The following is a 21,946-nucleotide window of genomic DNA, read 5'->3' as shown; positions in this document are numbered from 1 at the left end:
GGAACGTTTCCCCTGATCAGTCACAAGGCTGCATCTCTTGCCCCGCCCACACAAAACAGTTTCAGAGCTGTCTGTTGCCCATTCATTCGTTCATCCACACACAAACATTGTTCATTCATCATGTGCTGTTGTCCATTCCTGTTGTTCCTTCATGGATTGCTTTGTCTGATTTGCATCTGATTTGTTCATTTGTTTGTTCGTCTGTGGCTTTTTACGTCCAGTTATCATCACACAAAAGCTGGAAAATGATTTTAGCTCTGTATGAGGGGCTGAGCATGCTAGGAGTTCTGAACAGAAAGCTGTCAATCAGGCTGCTCATTAGCCACGCCCACACAGTTCTCAGATAGATCTGATTAAAGCTTTTATCAGATTTATACCTTTCATTCAAGCTTTGCTGGATGTTTAATATAACACTCAAGTTTAGTGTCATACAAACATTTTTAATATTTTACTCTTAAAGTTATTAAGTTGTTAAATTATACTTAAATGGGAACATGATAGTAAACAACACAAGGAAACAACTGGGACGAAATCAGAGACACTAACAGCAAAACCAATGCTAACGTCATTAGCATTTAAGTCAACCTCTGCAGAACAAATGTTTTCGCTCATATTTTCACACTTAAAAGAGAAAGATATCAGCTTTGTTTGATTCTACACATGATTCTGTGTAGCTGTAGACATTTGTGTGAGTAAGAGCAATAAAGGGCTAGCAAGCAGGGCAGCTAAGTAGCCAGATTAGTTGTTTTAGAGTGGCAAAATCTTACCAAAAACAACTGAATTGTTAAACTGAGTCTGAAGTAGGCTGCTTAGCCTTTTGTGGCAGTTTAAGGTGCAAATTCGATATATTCTGCCTGCAGGTTATGTACAATACCGACGCAAAAGCCTAAGCGTGCAGTTTCTGGACTGTGTGCGTGACAATATGCAAAATGCACTTCTCTTCATACGCATTTGAGGGGTATTACATGAGCAGCTGCATATTTTGCTCATTTTATTAAGGTTTAAGCAACTTTGAGTCATTCTGAGATTATTTTCCTCCCCTTTTAACACCAGGCATAAATTTGCACCTCAAAGACATGTTGACTTCCTTTAACAATGGCAGAAGACATAGTGGCTAGACAGTGACATGAGCCTCGAACGTATGCAGAAAGAAAGCTCACTTTCAGAGTAAAGCTGTTTAAAGTCTCAGGACCAGACATATGTAGCGCGAAATGTGCCGTGAAGCGCACACAGTCTGTGTTATCAATTCTTAAACTGTTTTCTTATCCGAGGAGTAACACCTGTTTTGTTTTTAGCTTGTTGACGGCTCCATTATTTCACTACCTTTGTTAAACGCTGGGCTTCATGCTGTGAGCAGTGAGTAGGCAGGGCTATGCAAAGTTTACCTGATAGTCTGAATCAAACGCATTGTGGGTGCATATTATGGTTGCATCAAGGCGCTATATATACATCTGGCCCTCTGTCTGCACTGTTCACACACTCTTTAGTGGTGTTTAGGTGCTGAGGGCTGACACTGAACAGAGCAAATCTGCTTGAGCCTCTTCACACTACTGAGGGTTATGAGGCACTGCTGAAGATGTGTTGTCACATGCTTTAGTGGGTAATTAAGAAGTCTGACCTTGCGTGAGTTGGACTTATGAGATGACAGTAATAGTGGTACTTGTGAGAGAGGTGTGAAAATGAGGGGGGTGCAGACAGAGAAAGATAGAGAGATGCCAAGCTCATTAAACTGACATGCAAAAGTATCCAGACAGCCCTTCTGATGAGTTCTAATGAGTGAATTTGCATCGCTGACACAGGCGTTCAATTGCGCACATCCAGCTTATACTGTATAATCTCCATAAACAGCACTGGCCAATTGGGATTGCTCTAGAGCAGCTGCACATCAGTCTAAGATCATAAGCTTAATGTTGAGCATTGGCTACTACATGGAGAATTACTCATTACAAAACTGATGTTGTTCGTGAAAAAGGCCCAAACCTGGCCCAAAAACGAATATTTTATTGGGCCCCATTGGGTAGTAGACCTCTACCGCAACAAAACTGCATCACTTTAGACCATTCAGAAGAAGTTCTGTGGCAGTTTCAGTCAATAAATCGAATATTTCTCAATGAGCTATTGAATTTTATAAAATGATTTAACTAATTTCTAGACATTTTTACTTGTTTTAAAGGCGCACTGTGTAAGTTTTTGTTGTTGAAAAGAAAAGAAGTAGCATTTCTGAGTAAGGATGAAAAAAACAGGCTAAAACATGAAGTGCGTGTGAATTAATGTCATATATCACAATATCAAAAAGAGGGTCCAGCTGGATGTTTAGATCTCAAATGTAAAATCAACATTATACTGATAACAATTGTAGATAATTCACTCACATCCTCAGAAGAGATATCCTTAACCAAGTTTTGACTGAGTTCTCTTTGAATTTACTTGCACACAATCATCAGATTCATCAGGGGTCCGAAGCAACACCCACGCTTCAAAATGTTCTGCATGCAATTACCCATATCCACCAGAGAGGTCTCCAAATTGGAGCAGGTGCACATGAAGGTCACTATTCCTAATGCCAAGCATCAGCTGGAGGGGTATAAACCCCACAGCACTGGACTATGGAGCAGTAGAACTGCATTCATGGAGTGATGGAGCTCCATCCAAAACTCACTAACGTTCTTGTGGCTGGATGCAATCAAATCCTCACAGCAATGTTCCGACATCTACTGTAAAGTCTTCCCCCATTGGCCTATTAAAACCCTTGATTTCAGAAGAAATACTGGATGAGCAGGTGTCTACAAACTTTTGGACGTCTTGATCCTTCATAACTGTAATGACTATAGTCTATACTGAGCAAAGGTCAGGCAGAATCCTTATATGGACCGGTTTAATAGACATCACTGCCTGCTCATTCTCTATTCTCTACAGAAAGGAACAGAACTGGAAAAAAGAAAAAGGGTTACAGCCTGAATTGAAAGCTCAAAGTGGTCCTGAGAGCGTTGACAGATTCTAATCTCCTCCAAGTATTGAGTCAAAGGTTTGGAATACGATAATTCCATTATGATGATGGGCTTTGTCATATTTGGTATTCTGCGGGTATTGGGCTGACATATGCAGGGCATAATAATAAGTCTGCTGAAGGTGACTGACTGCCTTCTCCTACATCCAATCTACAATTACACTGCACAGTGTTTATGGATTTTTCAAACCATGAAATCGAAAGGAATGCATGACTTCAGACTGCAACAAGGAACTTCGGCTGGAAAAAGCTCTTTAATCTCTTTGATAACTTTGATACAAAGGACACCAAAGCAGGGGTGTAGCCTAGGAGGCCTAGGCCAGGGGTCGGCAACCCAAATGTTAAGAAGAGCCATTTTGTCCATTCAACAAAAATCAAACCACCTTGGGAGCCACAATATTATATGTCCATTTTACCATCTTGGCTGTAAATATGTCTCAGTGGGTGCTAATGTACCAGTATAGGCTAAAAATAACACAGACTTACTTTGCTCTGCTTTAAACTTTAGCTCAGCTATAGCCGCTTTTCTCGCATCTCCAGCAGGAAACTTTTCCGCAAAAGTGGAATAGTTTTTGGAAAATGTCTCTCAACGTTTGTCTTTTTAAGGGGGTGACCTCAGCTTCTCATTAACCAGCTTCTTGTTCAGATTTTTCCGTTCCAACTTAAATGGTGCCTGAGGAGGCAGAATGTGCTGCTGCACTATTTAAGGTGGAACGGGAAAGCTGGCAGTGAAACTTTTTAGTGTTTGTCAGTTTCTCCTTGCAGATTAAACGTATCAGGAAAGTCCATTTGTCTCCAAATTATCGATGTTCATCTTAAATCTCTCTCTTTGCCTTTTTGTTAGCTGTTAGCTAGACAAGACCGTTGTCTGCGTTGCTATGGTAGCAGTCTGTGCGCTGATCTTCAGGGTTAAAGGGCAAATTAGCAGTTCTACATTAGTAGAGGCAAGCATGGTTCGGCTTGGTTTTGATCTTCTTTTTTGGTGCCGTCCACAGTTTGACTCTTCCAGAGTGGTACTGGGTATCACAGCACACCAGTTCATTGTGGTTGACTTTAATAAAATGGCTTCAAAAGTTATACTGGTCGGTTCCTCCACCTTTTAATCCATCATTACCAGTTCAGTCTTTTATTGCCACATGTTACTGATGCCATAGTGCCCTAGACAAAACATGGGGTCGTAACATAAATATTGAGCTTGCGTAGTACTTATGATTCAAGATTGAGACAATCATGACTGGACTGTGAGTGGACTGGAGAGGTAAAGATTGGTATATATATATGCACCCCCACCACAGGATAAACTGAGGAGGTCATCATTTAAGATCAGCCTGAAATCAAGCTACCTTTAACGATTGCCCCAGTTGTCTCAATTGTCCCAAAAATATGGCCCAATTATCCTGTGTGGGCCAGGCATTAGCAACAGTGAAGCACAGCAAGAAGCAGCATTAAGAAAAACAGCCCTTAATGCTGCACTACAGCTCTGTTATATAACAACAGCTACTCAAAGTGTAGCTAAACCTGCCAGAGCAACTTAACGACCACATTTGGCAAAGTCTGCTGGTGTGTGTGGGGTGTTTTGATGAGTCTTGAGCCTTGAGCTTGCATGTAGCTTATACATATAGATATTTGGGAGAAAACAAATAGAAATGTACAGAAAAAACATATTATCTTTGGAATATGTGTGGTCAAGAATGGCATTCATTTCTCCCATAGACAAAATCCAAGCCCCTAATACGAGCGTGTTGTGACTACATAATGACAACATGACTTCATAGGTCTATTCACGTTGTCCATCAGACGAGACTGACCTCACAGCTCGGCGCTGAAACGCAACATCAGGCTCGGGAGTCTACATCTATTAACTTCTGTGAACCTCGTCACTCCTATTAACCTATAGCATTTTGAGCGGTGCTAATTCTGAACGGCTAAATGTTACATTATCCTAACAAGTCATAAATCTGCCCTGCCATTTAGGCTCAGTGTGAATACTTTAAAAACGAATGCAGCCTCTTTCCTGCCCTCGGATGATCAGCCTCTCTGACCGCTACTTATTAACAGCGGTTTGTTTGATTGGCTCAATAAAGGCCGCTAACATTAACATTTCTGATTCATAAGCCTTTTGAAATCAACGCGTGAACCGGTCACCCATTCTCAGAAACAGCGTCCTTTCACCTCAGGTGTGATCCGCCCAGCCGACGGTCCGGCCACGTTTCAGATCATGCTAAATTAAACTCAGTGGGGAACACGACTGACCAGTAATTAAACCATCATAGGAAATGCCCATCCCATCCTCTGCTATCCAGTCTCTCTCATTTTCTCTTTTTCTTTTCCTCTCTTTCTCTCTCTTTCTTTCCTCTGTCTCTTTCTCTCTCTCCCCTCACTCTCTTTCTGTTTCTCTTTTCTATTTCCTCTCTCTCTTTCCTTTTCTCATTCTCTTTCTCACCCTCTTTCTCCCTCTCTCCTTCTCTTTCAGTCTCTCTCTCTGTCTCTCTCTCTCTGGTTTACTTTCCCTCTTTTCTCTTTGTCTCTCTCACTTTCCCTTCCTCTCTCTCTCTTTCTTTCTCTCACCCTTTCTCGTTTCTCTCTCACTTCTCTCTTTCTCTTTTCTCTTCCTGTCTCTTTCTTTCCTCTTTCCCTTTCTGCCTCTACTTCCATCTCTTTTTATCTCTTTTCTCCTTCTGTCGCTCTCTCAATCCTTCTTTCCTCTTTCTCTCTTTTCTCTCTCTAACTTTCTCAGTTTCTTTCTCTCTCTCTTTGTCTCTGTTTTCCTTTCTTTCTTTTATTCTCTCACTTTCCCTTCCTCTCTTTCTTTCTTTATCTCAGCCTTTGTCTTTTCTCTCTCACTTCTCTCTCTTTTTGTCTCTTTCTTTTCTCTTTCTCAATCTTTCCCTTTCCCACTCTCCTTTCTTCTCTTTCTTTCTTTCTTTCTTTCTTTGTCTCCCTTTTGCTCCCTCTTCTTTCTCTATCCATCTCTCTTTCTTTCTCTTTTCTTCTTCTGTTGCTTTCTCACTCTTTTTTTCCTCTTTCTTTCCTGTCTCTCTCTCACTTTTTTCCTCCTCTTTTCTAGGTCTCTGTCTGTTTTCCTTTCTCTCTTTTATTCTCTCTTTTCTCTTTCTGTCTCTCTCACATTTCCTTCCTCTCCCTTTCACTCACCTTTTCTTTTAGGTAAAGATGGCAGCTTGCCTGAGTGTTAGTATTAGTGTCTGTGTAAGTATCTGTGTTAGTATTAGTGTCTGTGTTAGTATCTGTGTTAGTGTTAGTGTCTGTGTTAGTATTACTGTCTGTGTTAGTGTCTATGATAGTATTAGTGTCTGTGTTAGTATCTGTGTTAGTATTAGTGTCTGTGTTAGTATCTGTGTTAGTGTTAGTGTCTGTGTTAGTATTACTGTCTGTGTTAGTATTAGTGTCTGTGTTAGTATCTGTGTTAGTGTTAGTGTCTGTGTTAGTATTAGTGTCTGTGTTAGTGTCTATGATAGTATTAGTGTCTGTGTTAGTGTCTGTGTTAGTATTAGTGTCTGTGTTAGTATCTGTGTCAGTATTAGTGTCTGTGTTAGTATCTGTGTTAGTGTTAGTGTCTGTGTTAGTATTACTGTCTGTGTTAGTGTCTATGATAGTATTAGTGTCTGTGTTAGTGTCTGTGTTAGTATTAGTGTCTGTGTTAGTGTCTGTGTTAGTATTAGTGTCTGTGTTAGTATTAGTGTCTGTGTTAGTATTAGTGTCTGTGTTAGTGTCTCTGTTAGTGTTAGTGTCTGTGTTAGTATTACTGTCTGTGTTAGTGTCTATGATAGTATTAGTGTCTGTGTTAGTGTCTATGATAGTATTAGTGTCTGTGTTAGTATCTGTGTTAGTGTTAGTGTCTGTGTTAGTATTACTGTCTGTGTTAGTGTCTATGATAGTATTAGTGTCTGTGTTAGTATTAGTGTCTGTGTTAGTATCTGTGTTAGTGTTAGTGTCTGCGTTAGTATTACTGTCTGTGTTAGTGTCTATGATAGTATTAGTGTCTGTGTTAGTATCTGTGTTAGTGTCTATGATAGTATTAGTGTCTGTGTTAGTGTCTATGATAGTATTAGTGTCTGTGTTAGTATCTGTGTTAGTGTCTATGATAGTATTAGTGTCTGTGTTAGTGTCTATGATAGTATTAGTGTCTGTGTTAGTGTCTGTGTTAGTGTCTATGATAGTATTAGTGTCTGTGTTAGTATCTATGATAGTATTAGTGTCTGTGTTAGTGTCTATGATAGTATTAGTGTCTGTGTTAGTGTCTGTGTTAGTGTCTATGATAGTATTAGTGTCTGTGTTAGTGTCTATGATAGTATTAGTGTCTGTGTTAGTGTCTATGATAGTATTAGTGTCTGTGTTAGTGTCTATGATAGTATTAGTGTCTGTGTTAGTATTAGTGTCTGTGTTAGTATCTGTGTTAGTGTTAGTGTCTATGATAGTATTAGTGTCTGTGTTAGTATTAGTGTCTGTGTTAGTGTCTGTGTTAGTATTAGTGTCTGTGTTAGTGTTAGTGTCTGTGTTTGTGTTAGTGTCTATGTTAGTATTAGTGTCTGTGTTAGTGTCTGTGTTAGTATTAATGTCTGTGTTAGTGTCTGTGTTAGTATTAGTGTCTGTGTTAGTGTCTGTGTTAGTGTCTATGTTAGTATTAGTGTCTGTGTTAGTGTCTGTGTTAGTGTCTATGTTAGTATTAGTGTCTGTGTTAGTATTAGTGTCTGTGTTAGTATTAGTGTCTGTGTTAGTGTCTGTGTTAGTATTAGTGTCTGTGTTAGTGTCTGTGTTAGTGTCTATGATAGTATTAGTGTCTGTTAGTATTAGTGTCTATGTTAGTATCTGTGTTAGTATCTGTGTTAGTATTAGTGTCTGTGTTAGTGTCTATGTTAGTGTCTATGATAGTATTAGTGTCTGTGTTAGTGTCTATGTTAGTATCAGTGTCTGTGTTAGTGTCTCTGTTAGTGTCTGTGTTAGTATTAATGTCTGTGTTAGTGTCTATGTTAGTGTTAGTGTCTGTGTTAGTGTTAGTGTGTAAGTCCATATAAAACTGTCTGTTTGCACTTTTTCTGCTCTCACTCTGTGATTGACTGCTGCAGGTACAGTAGGCTGATAGAGCACGGCCTGTTCTCGTGTCATGGGTGATCTGGATGACTGTAGTGCTACTATGAATGGCACTGATTGGTGCCCCATGGTCTCTCAGGCTCTTGGAAAAGAATATCTGCACACGGATCTGAACTTCACCAGAGAGGAGTCCAGTGAACTCCAGTAAACACGTTACTACAGTGTAATAATGACTCAGTACAGTCCTTTACAGAAGAGACCATAGACTCTTCTTATCTATACATTTATTCAGCTATTCATTTTAGATATTTCATAGAGACATTTCTGAGGATATTAGACAAAGATAATCCACTTCCCCAATTTTTCTACATTTCTTCATAATGGCATAGTTAAAAGCAGACACAGTTATTCAGAAGCTCCATCATGAAGTGTCAGAATTGTTCACAGTGGTGGTGATAGGAACCAGACGTCCACCTCTAAAAGCTCCCTCACAGAAAGTTATTACATAAGATGGTTATTAAGACGCTGCCTGATGTCTGAGACATTGTTGTACGATAGTTTTGAGAAGGTTTTGACCTCAAACATGACCATTCATCACTATTTCACCATCAACATACATACATACATACATCATCTAAACCGCTTATCCTTCTGGGTCGCGGTGGGGTGCTGGAGCCTATCTCAGCTGTCATTGGGCGGAAGGCAGGATACACCCTGGACAGGTCGCCAATCCATCGCAGGGCTCACCATCAACATTACATATAATAACTCAGAAGACTTTGTTTTGGATGGTAAATAAAATGTCTATATTTGTGTTTTAGACATGGTGACTCCTGGTTCCCATCACCACCACTGTAAAGAAATCTGAGTCTGTACAATCAACCATTTCACACCAAACCTACTCTGAATGACTTTCTTTATGCTTGAAACATTGAATTATGCACAAAGCATGAAAAATCAGAGGAAGTCCACGTTGAATTGGTCTATGCTATTTATACCTTACATGTACTGTTAAATGAACAAACTCAAACAAGTCACATGAAAACCTTTACTATGGGACGTATGAAGCTCCAAGTTAAATGGAGCTTAAATATGACATAAGTACTGAGTTCCCCTATAAAACTGCAGTGCATCCAACATGTATCAGCATAACAGCTGAAGTTTGTTAGACTGTATTCTTCTCTTTTTGTGCTCTTTTGATCTAAAATAAAAGGTGAGAGGTGTGAGGAACAGCGAAGTGGTCCCAACTAAAATTAAACCTAAAAAGAGCGAATTAGGAACTAATGACTCAATCAGAGCTGAGCAAAATGTCCATTCCTCACAAACATACTTGAGCAGAAGCAAAAGTGCCTTTTGAAAATCATCAGGAAAGTACAAATCCATCAAGAGTCCATGTAACTGAGTAAATGGAACAAGTTACTGCCCACCTCTGTCCATCTTAGCCACAACAAAAGGCTTTCAAGCTAAGCTTCAGCCAAATGAGCGAGTCAGCCAAACTCACAGCGAGACGTGCAAATTGATTGAGACGCTTTCTACAAGAGCCCATGTCCCCAAGGCATGCACACAGAGAAATACCAACTTTTAAAGTTTAACAGGGAGAGGAAGGTCAACGCAGCTTGTCCGAGCAGGTGGAGCACTGAATCAGCAGTTTGCTACTAACCCTTTCATACTAAAGCATAAAAACACTGATGAATCTGCCTTTGAATCTGCTTTTCGCCCAATCCTGGTCCTGGAGATCCACCACCCTAACCAAACACACCTGCCTCTAATACTCAGATGTTCCTCTCTAGGATGAGCCACAATTACCCCCACCAATAAAAGACAAGTTAAAGCTGTTGGCTGACCCACTTCCCCCCACTGGATGGTGACCACAGCAATAGGCACATGCTCACAAAAAAAGCAAAAAAAAAAAAAACATGAATTCCAGTCTGACTGTCCACATTATGAGCATTATTATGCGTCACCCCTGTAATGTAAATGGAGGCAAAGCAACCAAAGTGACCACAGTGGGTCAGCATGTGACTCCAAACTCAGTTTCACTACCAACTTTCCTATAATCACCATGAAAAACCAACCACAACCATCAACATCATGTTGTAATGATCTCTCCCTCATGATTATCTGGGGAAAGTGACCTGAGGTGGTCGTGACTCACAGTGCTGTAGATTTTGGGGGGCTGAAAGGATATGGGCTGGAGACCATGCGGATGCACCAGTTGCGTGGGCAGGTGGTCTGCTTGAGGCAGAAAAAGACCACCGGTGCCAGCTCCGGGAACGGCACCACCAGCGTGCTCAGGTCACTGGCTGCGTCATCAGGGCCCCACCTCCTCGATGATGTCGTCCCCCTGGGCTGGGCCATAGTCCTCGCACAGCCCCGCCCCCGCCTGGCTCACACCCAGCGGCATGGGACACTCCTCGGTCGTCATGGCGACGCAGCAGCAGCCTGAGGAAAAAGAACTAAACGTTAGGCTAACGTTAAGTAACTTTAGCACTGGTCAGGTATAAACTTGGGTACCATTTTAGATTAATACTACCCTTATAAAGGGTTTAAGAATGGTTTATTAGTGGTTATTAATTAGGTCATAAACACCTTAAATGAAACTCACACCACTCATACCAGCACAACACACGCTAACACTCCACCACCACGTCAGTGTCACTGCAGGGCTGAGAATGATCCACCACCCAAACAAAACCTGCTATGTGGGGGTCCTGTGGGGGTCCTGACCATTCAAGAACAGGGTGACAAAGTATGCAGAGAAACAGATGGACTACAGTCGGTAACACTTCTATGAATGTCACCTTTGTAAGCATCTATAAACACATTTATAACATGTTATAATGTATTCATAAGGCATTATAAACATCGTTATAAATATTTATAAAATATTTATAAAAAAGAATTACACTTTATAGCCATGTTTATTATACATTATGAATTGTTAATATAATGCATTATAAATAGTGTTAATAACATATTATAATGTCAGTGCCAAAGAAGTCAGTCCCAGCTTGGAGAGCGTAAAGTAAAGACAAATACCAAGCTAACGGTGGTGAACATTACCTTTCCCACATTGGGTAAAACACTGATGGCAGCTCTAGTTTAAACTCTGACATTTGAAGCCTGTAATGTGCTTTATTATGTATGTTTTAGTGTTTCAGTAAATCCTTCAGTAAATACTTCAACTTGAAGCCTCACTCTGAACACTGGAGGAGGCTTTAGTACAGTACGCTTCACTTTACTTAGAGCGGACAAATACGACTTATGAGCTCTTATAATTTGTTATGATCAGTACTTATAATGTATTATGTTAACAATTCATAATGCATAATAAACATGGCTATAATGCATAATGTATTTTTATAAATATTTATAGCTATGTTTATAATGTCTTATGCATGCATTATAACATGTTATGAATGCGTTTATAGATGCTTACAAAGGTGACATTCATAGAAAGTGTTACCCTACAGTCTGTAATGTAGATCTACAAAGTGCTCCAATATGGTCAGTGGAGCTGATAAAATGGACAGTGAGTGTAGAAACAAGGAGGTGGCTTTAGAATTATGGCTGATTGGTGTATATGTAGTATTGCACATGGACACAGCTAAAGAGGAAGCAAGACACTCAATTAAAAGAGGAATATGGTCTGCATTCTGGTCCTCGAAGTTCCTGCAGTAAGACATATAATTGTCTTCTGTGCCACCTAAATTCCGAATCATCTGGAACCAGCTGGAAAGCAAGGTAGCGTCTTAGAAAAGCCAAGTATGCCTTCAAGCTATAAACTGCTGCGCTCCTGACTGCACTTTTAGTGTCTGGAAATCTGCTGATGACTTCAGGTGTGTGTGCCAGTGCTGGTGAGGGGGGGGTGCACGTCGTGTGTTTGGCTTTTATGCAGCATGGGACAAAAACAACCACCGAATCCATAATGCATGCGGAACAGCACATTGCACTAAAGCAGCGCTCATTCACCACGCATTAGGCAAGTGTGAAAGCTGGAGAGGGAGTGTAAGATTTGGGAAACAGGCTTCACGTGAGGCCTCATAGGCATCTACTGTATTTCTATGAGGTGGAAACATTGTTGCTTTGTAAAACAGATTTTTGGTTCTAAAACCTGATTGGTTCAAAGCCTTTATAAAATACTTGACAGTAATGACGTCCAGAGCCAATCCAGGCTTGTTTTAATGGATCGAGTATTGGCTGTATTAAGCTAAGCCTGGTTCCAATTCTTCATTTCTTTTTTTCATTATTGTTCTTTGTTTGTTTGTTTTTGTTTTGTGTTTGTATGTGTGTGTGTTCTTCTTATGTTGCTGTCACAGAGGTGACATAAACAGACATTATCCACAGTAACACTTGAACCCTGTTACATAACACTGACATAAACATGCCATAGCAGATGTCATGTAGCAAATATGCGCTGTCATACAACAGTGTCAATGTTACCAGTAATTATCATGACAGATGTCATAATGTTTGACATCAAGACAGCTTATGTCAAACATTTTGACATTGTCATGACAATAAATCTGTTATGATGACTTATGACAACACATTAACAGCATGGTTATGTTAATGTGGAGGAACTTCAGTGACCTACACAGAGCCCTGACCTTGACCCTACTGAACACCTTTGGGATGAACTAGAACATCAGTTGTGAGCCAGACCCTCTTGTCCAACATCAGTGTCTGACCTCACAAATGCTTTTTAGACTGAATGGGCACAAACTCCCACAGACACACTCCAAAGTCTTGTGGAAAGCTTCCCAGAAGCGTGGAAGCTGTACTAGCCACAAAGGTGGGCAACTCCATATTAATGCCCATGGTTTTGGAAAGGGATGTCCAACAAACTCATGTAAGTGTGATGGTCAGGTGTATTTTTAGCTATACATGGTCATGTCAGTGTTATGTATCAGTGTAGTGTAACCCATAACATTTGGAAATTATTATTTTCCAAGTTGAAGAGGACTGTTTGAATGCATCATTAGCCCCGTCCACTCTCATTAGGACTAACAGGCCTCCTCATTTTCGTTCCACCAACACTCTCTGCCTGCAGTCGGTACGCTAAATTTAATTTTCACTGTGTTTTTCTGAATCTTTCTTGAGAAGCTGCTGAGGTGACAGAGTTCCTCAAAACATAAACAGTCCACATCTGCAACCTTTAGGGCTGTAAATCCTCCTAAACAGAAGGAGAAACCAGGTGCTTGTAGATCTTCAACGACAGACAAAATGAGAGATACAATTATGCCTGCAAAATTAATGGCACCCTTGAAAAAAAAATGAGCAAAATTGTCTGTTGTCTGTTGTTGTTTATCTGCATGATATAAAATATATCATTTTGCTGTCAATGCTGCAAAATCTACAAAATAACAGCTTTTGGAGAAGGTAGAAATACTATAAATATGCTATATGTATAATATGTTTTGTTGATTTTCTAAGTAAAGATATTTTAACACATTAACATTTATTTACTGTAGTTTTTCCAATATGTTAAACTCACAAATAAACAGAAACTGTGCACTAAAATTAGCAGAACATTCCATATTTAAGTGCATTCACTGTTCAAGTATGTGTTGATTTATTTTCACTCAGGAAATCAACAAACCATGCTACCTGACCATGGGTGTGCAAACTTTTGCATATGACTGTATGTTCCTGTAACAAATGTAATTTTTGTCATGAAATGTTCACTTATTGCATGGGACAGCTGGTGTTCTCAAACAGTAAGAATTGTTAATGTAGCATCCTTTTACTGGCTCACGTTGCCGTGGGAGCATGGGAGGCGTGGCCATGCAGAGCAGCCATTCAGGGAGGCTGTCAGAAAGCATTTGTGGTAGAAGAGATTTATTGTAAATAAGTTGCTGTTGTTATTCTAAAGTGTGTGTGTGTGTGTGTGTGTGTGTGTGTGTGTGTGCATATTTGTGTTATTCATGCCAGGTTGTGGTGTGCAGTGCATGGCTAGAAGCGACCTGCTTAGACAGTAGTGCTGAGTGGTGATCATCCCCTGCTGCCTGTTTGGTAAAAAAGCATTCATCTTTAAAGGGAAATGTTTCCTGCATCTTTTTCTTCACAGACAACACACTGGTGTCAGAAGTGGGATACTCCCCAGTGGACTGGAGAGGAGTATTGTCCAAAAACTCAAGGTAGACCGCATAGAGGACAGAGCCTGGCCGAGGCCCCTCACACACCCCAGGGACCCTGCTCGAATTTTGTAAGGTTGCCAGGATGGTTCACCTTAAAAGGGGGGCTTTGTAGCATCAAGCTGCTGTGGGAGCATGAGAGTCTTATTCTATGCTGGCACCACAATAAAAATGAGAAAGTAAAATAAACAAAAAAGAAGTGCATTCGCAAATCAAACAAAGAAGTTGCTGCTGGTCTCAGAACAATGTACTGACCACCTCAGAGTCCAGACCTCAACATCACTGAATGTGATAGGTATTACTTGGACCATGCAAAGTAGAAAATGCAACAAAATTCTAAGACAAAACTTTGGACGTGTCAAAAATATCCCAGCATATTTCTCTGAAAAACACTAAATGCTGAAAAATTATATTATGTTTAGTTGCTGAATGCATATTACCTGATCCTAATTAGTCTCTCTTTAAGGATCACAATAAGCCCTTCTGATTCTAAGACTTTCTATGACTCTCTCTCTCTGTCTCTCTGACTCTGTGTGTAACAGTATGAGTCTCACCCTTGTCTTTTATCACTAACACACATTAACACCCTTAATGTGAGGGAGCATACACGCTCTCTCGCAGTCTGCCACGTCGCATTAAACACCAAATGCTGCATGAAGATGACACTTCTTCAGAAGGCAGGTGCACTCCCACAATTACATAAGTACATACACACACGCACCATGAAACTGAGCGTATGTGCTGGGCCTTAAAGAGGAATTCCACCATGTTTTCAAAATTTCTCCATGATTCGGTGGTTGAGATGTAAACAGAGTGATTCAGAGTGGTTTGGTCTGAAATGGTTCGGATTTCTTTACAGTGGTGGTGATAGGAACCAGGGGTCGCCATGACTACAACACAGATATAGACATTTTATTTACTATCCAAAACCACCAGTGAACCTACACGAGTCTTCTGGGTTTATATGGAATCAGCAAAGGTCAAAATACCATCAGCCCCACCAGAGTCCCACACCTCACCTAAGTTCAAGGACAAGGCCATCCGCCTTGATTCTTGAGAGAGAGAACAAGAGGAGAAGAAGAAGAAGAAGAAGAAGAAGAAGAACAGCAACAATAACAACAACAAGCAGAGAGAGAGAAATAGGGGAGGGAAAGAGAGAGAGAGAGAGAGAGAGAGAGAGAGAGAGAGTGAGAGAGAGAGAGAGAGAGAGAGGGAGATAGCTTTGTAATTCTCAGTGGGCTGCAGTGAGTGCTTTATCACCTCATTCCCTACATAAACCCCAACACAAACTCTCAGCAAACATCTCTCTCTCTCTCTCTCTCTCTCTCTCTCTCTCTCTCACACACACACACTCTCTCTCTATACTTCCTCACTCTCTTTGCTGTCTCGCTCTCTCTCTCTGTCTTTACTCCCTCTCTCTCTTTACTTCCTCTCTCTCTTTACTCTCTCTCTTACTCTCTCTTTGCTTTCTCCCTGTCTCTACTCTCCTTGTCTTTCTTTCTTTACTGTCTCTCTTTCTTTCTCTCTCTCTCTTTACTCACTCTCTCCCTCTCTCTGTACCTCCTTCTCTTTTTCTTTATCTCTCTCTTACTCTCTCCCCCTCTACGCCCCATCTCTCTCTCTCTCTCTCCTCTCTCTCTCTCTCTCTCTCTCTCTCTCTCTCTCTCCACTTTTCAGCCTATGTTAAAGCGCTCCTCTCTTTCAGTACAAAATCCTCTGCTCGATGACAACAAAGCAAACAGCCGGAGTGAGGAACCGAATCCGTCAACACATCAGCGCTTCTCGAGCTGCGGTTCCGGCTTATCATTCTAGACAGCTAAAATTTAGCAGTGGGTAGAAAAAAATACAAGAAAATAGGAATATTTCTGTTTTTTCTGACTGAAACCAGTTACAGTGAACAAGGGCAGCCGGAAGATTCTAGAAACAGGAGAAGAGGCAGAGTGGGACTTTTCCCCCACGAGACTGTAACAAATGGAGCTTCTCTAATCAGAGTGTGTATGAATGCGTTTGTGTTTAGCTGCATTTAAAATGATGCATGAACCTCTAGACCAGGGGTGCCCAAACACTTTGTTTTGGGGGGCCAAAGTGCAAAGTATAAATATGTTTGTTCTTTCTTTGGGTCAGGGGGTGAAGTTACTGGTGGGCCAAATCAAACGTTCTCACAGGTCAACTTTGGCTTGTGGGCCACACTTGTGGGCAGTGGTCTTAAAAATAAAGTTACCAAAAATGATTCTTTGGACCCTTTCAAAGGTTTCTGCAACACTTTATTTGAAGGCTACCTACATAGGGACTTCATAACACATGCATAAGCACTAAAAAATAATTGTTAAAGCATTTTATGAACAGCTTATGCCAGTATTTACAAGACACCCTAAAATGTTTTATGAAGTAAATTACATTGTATTGACAACCTAAAGTGATGAACATCATCCTTATATGTTTTATTACTTGAGAATGATGCTTCATAACAGTGTTATTAATGAAACAAACCTCTATCACCAATATTTAGGCCCTTAATCTTGTACTGGCATAAACTGTTCATAAATGCTCAAGTATTTTTTTTTTTTTTGGAAATATGTTATTCAGTACTTATGCATGTGTTATGAAGTCTCTATGCAGGCAGCTTTCAAAATAAAGGGTAACACTTCATTTGAAGACTACTTACATAAAGACATCATAACACATGCATAAGCATTGAATAACATATTTCTAAAGCAATATTCGAGTCTTTATGAACAGCTTATGCCAAGATTACATAAGATGAAGTAAATGAAATTATATTGACAAAAGATTTTTGTACTTGAACTCATGTAAACCTTTGAAAACGATGCTTCATAATAGTGTTATAAACAGAACAAATGTCAATCACTTTAGTTAAGGTCCCTTATGTCAAAGCAATGTCATTTACTTCATATAACATCTTGTGTCAACTTGTGGTTTCTAGCATAAGCTGGTCATAAATACACAGTGCTTATTCAGTGCTTATGCATGTGTTATGTATTCCCTATGTAGGTAGCCTTCAAATAAAGTGTTACCAAATAAAGTGTGCTTGATTTTTCCTAAAACTGTATATCCAAGCCTAGAACCGTTTAGGAAGCTTTATTTTTAAGACCATGAATTCTCCGTCAGTGAGTCATGCTGGCCCAGCGGTGAAAGAAGCATGTAAAATCTTAATTGTTGTTTTATTTGTCGGGGAGAGATCAGTCACCGAGGCAGTTCTCATTCTGCTGACGGACGCATATTTCCCCTTCATCAAGTTTTTGGCAGCCTCACAATTGAATTTGCAGCAGCAAACACACCATCAACAATCGCATCATCAGGCCTGTGGCTATGCAGCAAACAGATCAACTTAGTTTGTAATTCTAGAAATTTCAGCACAGTTTGCTGTGATTACAGATGACAAAGTTATAAAATATCACGCAGAACTCTAATATTTTGTAAGTTTTGTAGACATCTGCTCAGTTATAGAGGCTTCTTAATGTATATATATATAAGTGAAAATAAGTCCACATCCTCTACAGAGAACAATCTGGAATATGGCATTTAGTACACTATTTCTGTTTATTAGTTGAGTTTAACATACCGTCACTGTCTGAAAATAAGACAGGGCAAAAAAATTATTTATTTTTAATGTAAGCTGTTCGAAAGAAATCTTATGCCAATTTTGAGGCCAGTTGTTTTGGGCCATTCATTATGAAATTTTCACACAATGGAAAAGGCAGCCTCTGTGCAGAAATTATGTTGATAAATGAAAAACTGAAAAAAAACTGATATTTGAGCTTTTGATTGACAGCGACAATGCAAGAAAAACATTAAATATAATATCTATCTAGGTATCTATTTATCTACACTTGTATGCAAAAGTGTCGGTGCCCCTGGTCAAGTGACATGCTTTGTGAAGTTAAAATAAGTTAAGACATCCTCTACAGAGAGCACATTTAAATATGCACACTGTATGGACAAAAGTATTGGGACACCTACACATCACACCTACAGGAGCTTTTATGACGTCCCCATTATAAATCCATGGGCATTAATATGGAGTTGGTCCCCCATAACAGCTTCCACTCTTCTGGGAAGCTTTCTACAAGATGTTGGAGAGTCTGTGGGAATTTCTGCCCATTCATCCAGAAGAGCATTTGTGAGGTCAGACGCTGATGTTGGATGAGAGGGCCTGGCTCACAATCTCCGTTCTAGTCCATCCCAAAGGTGTTGGATGGGGTTGAGGTCAGGGATCTGTGAGGATCAGTCAAGTTCTTCCACACCAAACTCGCCCAGTCAGGCCTTTATGGAGCTGCTTTGTGCACTGGGTCTCAGTCATGCTGGAACAGAAAAGGTTCTTCCCCAAACTGTTCCCACAAAGTTGGAAGTGTACAGTTGTCCAAAATGTCTTGTTCTGCTGAAGCATTAGAATTCCCTTTACTGGTACTAAGGGTTCTAGACCAACCCCTGAAAAACAGCCCCATAGAATCATCCCTCCTCCACCAAACTTTACAGCTGGCGCAGTGCAGTCAGGTAACGTTCTCCAAACCCAGACTCGCCCATCAGACTGACAGATAGAGAACCATGATTCATCTCTCCACAGAATACGTTTCCACTGCTCCAGAGTCCAGTGACAGCGTGCTTTACAATGGTATAAATGTCTGTTGTAGTCATGGTGACCCCTGGTTCCTATCACCACCACTGTAAAGACATCTGAGCCTCTACAGTCAAACATGTCACACCAAACCACTCTGAATGACTCTGTTCACATCTCAAACACTGAATTCATAAAAGAAAATCAGTGGAATTCTTCTTTAACTTGAAACCCAACACCTTAAAACTGACCTTAACCTTAACACTGTTGATAGAGCTTCACAAGATAGATTGTTAATCATTTCTATTAGTAGATAATATGAACGGGACTATCAAAATAAAGTGACTGAATCCATTCTACACTGTATAGGTTATTACTGCATTGAATAACAACAATTATTAATATACACTACATTCTGGGATACACTAGATCAATTAGAGCACATGTTCATCCCCTAGATTTTGAGGGGCATTGTGGGATACATTAATAGGCAAAAGACAAAACCTACAGCACAAATGAGTGATGTCTACGACGATCCCCCCGATCCCCCCCACCAAACTGTTTCTCTTCCAGAGAGTGAACTGGCAGCAAAAGAGGGAGAGAAACCCCATTTAGCGACCAGCGCAGCAAATGCTAAATGAGCCCTCATCCCAACAAAAGCCAAAAAGTGATAAATAAGCAAGGAAGAAGAAGCTAAATTGGAGTGCGAAGCTAACTGCTGGAGCGTGACTGTCACAGAAAGTGATGTGTACGGTAATTTAACTGTTGAAATGATAGCTGTGACGTCCCGGCCTGTGCTCGGTCTGTGGAGCTCTCCGCAGTAACAAGCATACCCTGTAATTGTACGCTAAAAAACTCAGCGCAGCATCGCTTATAAATGCATGAGCTGCCAGGGAATATAGCCTGGCAACAGCAGAGCACTTCGCCTCTGTTCGTGTTTACCTTTGCGTTCCTCAGTGGGGAACTTAGCCGGCGGCGTGCGAATGCACCAGGCCCGCTCGCATCTTCAGCAAGGCGAATTTTCGAGCATCATGCTTGTCAGGAGCTGCCACTGAAACAGCGCGTCAGCCTCATTAGACTGATACGCATCGCTGTGAAGTAAAGGCCACCACTGGAGAGTGAAGTGCAGAAGTGGATGGGACGAGGATTATCAGCGCTGATGGCATAAATCGTCACTCGTTCACTCCTTCCTCATGTATGCACAGTTTTTAGGCCGAGATGGACTCTGTAATGAGCTGTGTCACAGCAGGCCTCTGCAGAGAGGGTGCCGGTGGATTAAAATGATTTGTAACACCATCAGCGTGATCTGTTTCAGCAGCAAGAGCCCCATCAGCTGCAGTCCTGCTCTAGGCAAGTGTACTGGAGTGCATTAGGTAATATGGAGATGGACAGGCTCAGCTCACAGGCAGAGCCAGTTCACATCAACTACTGTTTAAGGGAAATGACTCATTTAACATGTCCCCAAGAGATGTCTCAATCCAGATCTGCTGTCAATCTTAATCCGAGTCATTTATTATTGAGTATCTTCTGCTAGCGAGCCAGATCCCATATTTATATTGTACAACCCCAATTCCAGAAAAGTTGAGACACTGTGTAAAATGTAAATAAATGTAAATAAAAACAGAACACAATCATTTTCAAATCTCATGGACTCATATTTTAATCGCAATAGAACATAGATCACATATCAGACGTTGAAAGTGAGACATTTTACCATTTCATTAAAAATATTAACTCATTTAGAACTTGATGGCAGCAATGCATCTCAAAAAAGTTGGGACAGGGCCGTGTCTTCCATTGTGTAGCATCCCCTCTTCTTTTACAAACAGTCTGTAAACATCTGGGGAGTGAGGAGACCTGGAGGTGCTGGAGGTTTGGGAGAGGAATGTTGTCCCATTCTTCTAAAATTTCTGAAATCGTTCCACAAATTTTAGACGCAGTTTTTCGCCGATTGGTGAACCTCTGCCCATCTGTGCTTCTGAGAGACTCTGCCTCTCTAAAGTGCTCTTTCTATTTGTGGTCATGTGAGTTAGTTGCAAATTGATTGCTCCTCCAGCTGTTTTTAATTAGTACTACTTACTTTTCCAGCTTTTTTTTGCCCAAACTTTTTTGAGATGTGTTGCTGCTATCTAGTTCTAAATGAGTTCATGTTTTTCGTGAAATGGTAAAATGTCTCACTTTCAAGATCTAATATGTGTTCTATGTTCTATTATGAATAAATTATGGGTCTATTTGCAAATCATTGCATCCTTTTTTTTATTTACATTTATTTACATTTTACACAGCATCCCAACATTTTTGGAATTTGGGTTGTACTTTAAATACAAGTTCAAGTACATTAAAGTTAGAAAACACTGTAATGCTAAAAACACATTGGTCATGAGATTCATTCAATCAGGTCTAGTCTGGTAGGCTGTGTCTCGATTTGCTCACTAGTTCTGTTTGCAGTGAATGAGCACATTTGCATTCGAACACTGGCTCGGTCACTGGAGGTGGGAACATTGGGACACTGATGACTCAATTACCCATGAAATGGATGCGAAAATGCAAAAATAGTATGTACCGAGCTTTGATGGGCAAGCTCATCCACTTCACTGTGCTTAGCCACCTTCATTTTTAGCTAAACATTCAAATTATTTCATGAAAATTCTCTTTTTGTTTACCCTGAGATCCAGATACAGTCACACAAACCGTGTTTAATGTAGTTAAGTCTTTCTTCAGACATTTAACACCGCTAGCATGAGTTAAATTCCGTTAGAGATGCTAGCACTGAGCTCAATGTGGCTCTCTTAAGTGATTCATAGCAGCTGTTGCTAAAATGCAGTCAGCTCACAACTGAACAGATATTCCATCTGATACTTTTAGTAAAGATTTAAGTTTGTCTGTACAAATATTTCCAAATATTTGGACATTTGGAAAAGGCCCGTTTAGCCTGTTAGCTATAGTCTGTTAGCAGGTCAGGCTAGTTTAATGTCATAGTTTGTTCGTAAAATGAATAAATAAAGTTGAAGTGAAATATAGCACAACTATTTTGTAGGTAGTAGTGAACATTAACATCAAAGCCTGTAAGTAAAGTTAAATCAGGAACAAATGTATCTGGTTAGCTAAGTAGCTAACAGGTTGCTATGAATATTTCAGTTCATAGAAAACTGGTAATGCATGATAAACTGTAATAAA

General features: G+C 40.3%; 1 protein-coding gene across 1 annotated transcript in view; it reads right to left on the bottom strand.

The window, feature by feature from the left end:
- The window catches only part of cacna1ia (calcium voltage-gated channel subunit alpha1 Ia), a 295,143-nt gene that overhangs the window by 210,285 nt on the left and 62,912 nt on the right, over positions 1-21,946 (bottom strand). Inside the window, 2 exon segments of the mRNA XM_036589758.1 lie at positions 10,245-10,370; positions 10,372-10,498. Coding sequence (XP_036445651.1) covers positions 10,245-10,370; positions 10,372-10,481 — 236 coding nt within the window. The 5' untranslated portion in view covers positions 10,482-10,498.

This window comes from Colossoma macropomum, unplaced genomic scaffold (assembly GCF_904425465.1).
Source record: "Colossoma macropomum unplaced genomic scaffold, Colossoma_macropomum, whole genome shotgun sequence".
Classification (NCBI taxonomy): Eukaryota; Metazoa; Chordata; class Actinopteri; order Characiformes; family Serrasalmidae; genus Colossoma; species Colossoma macropomum.
The sequence above is the reverse complement of the archived record's forward strand: the minus strand, read 5'-3'. Positions and strand labels throughout refer to the sequence as shown.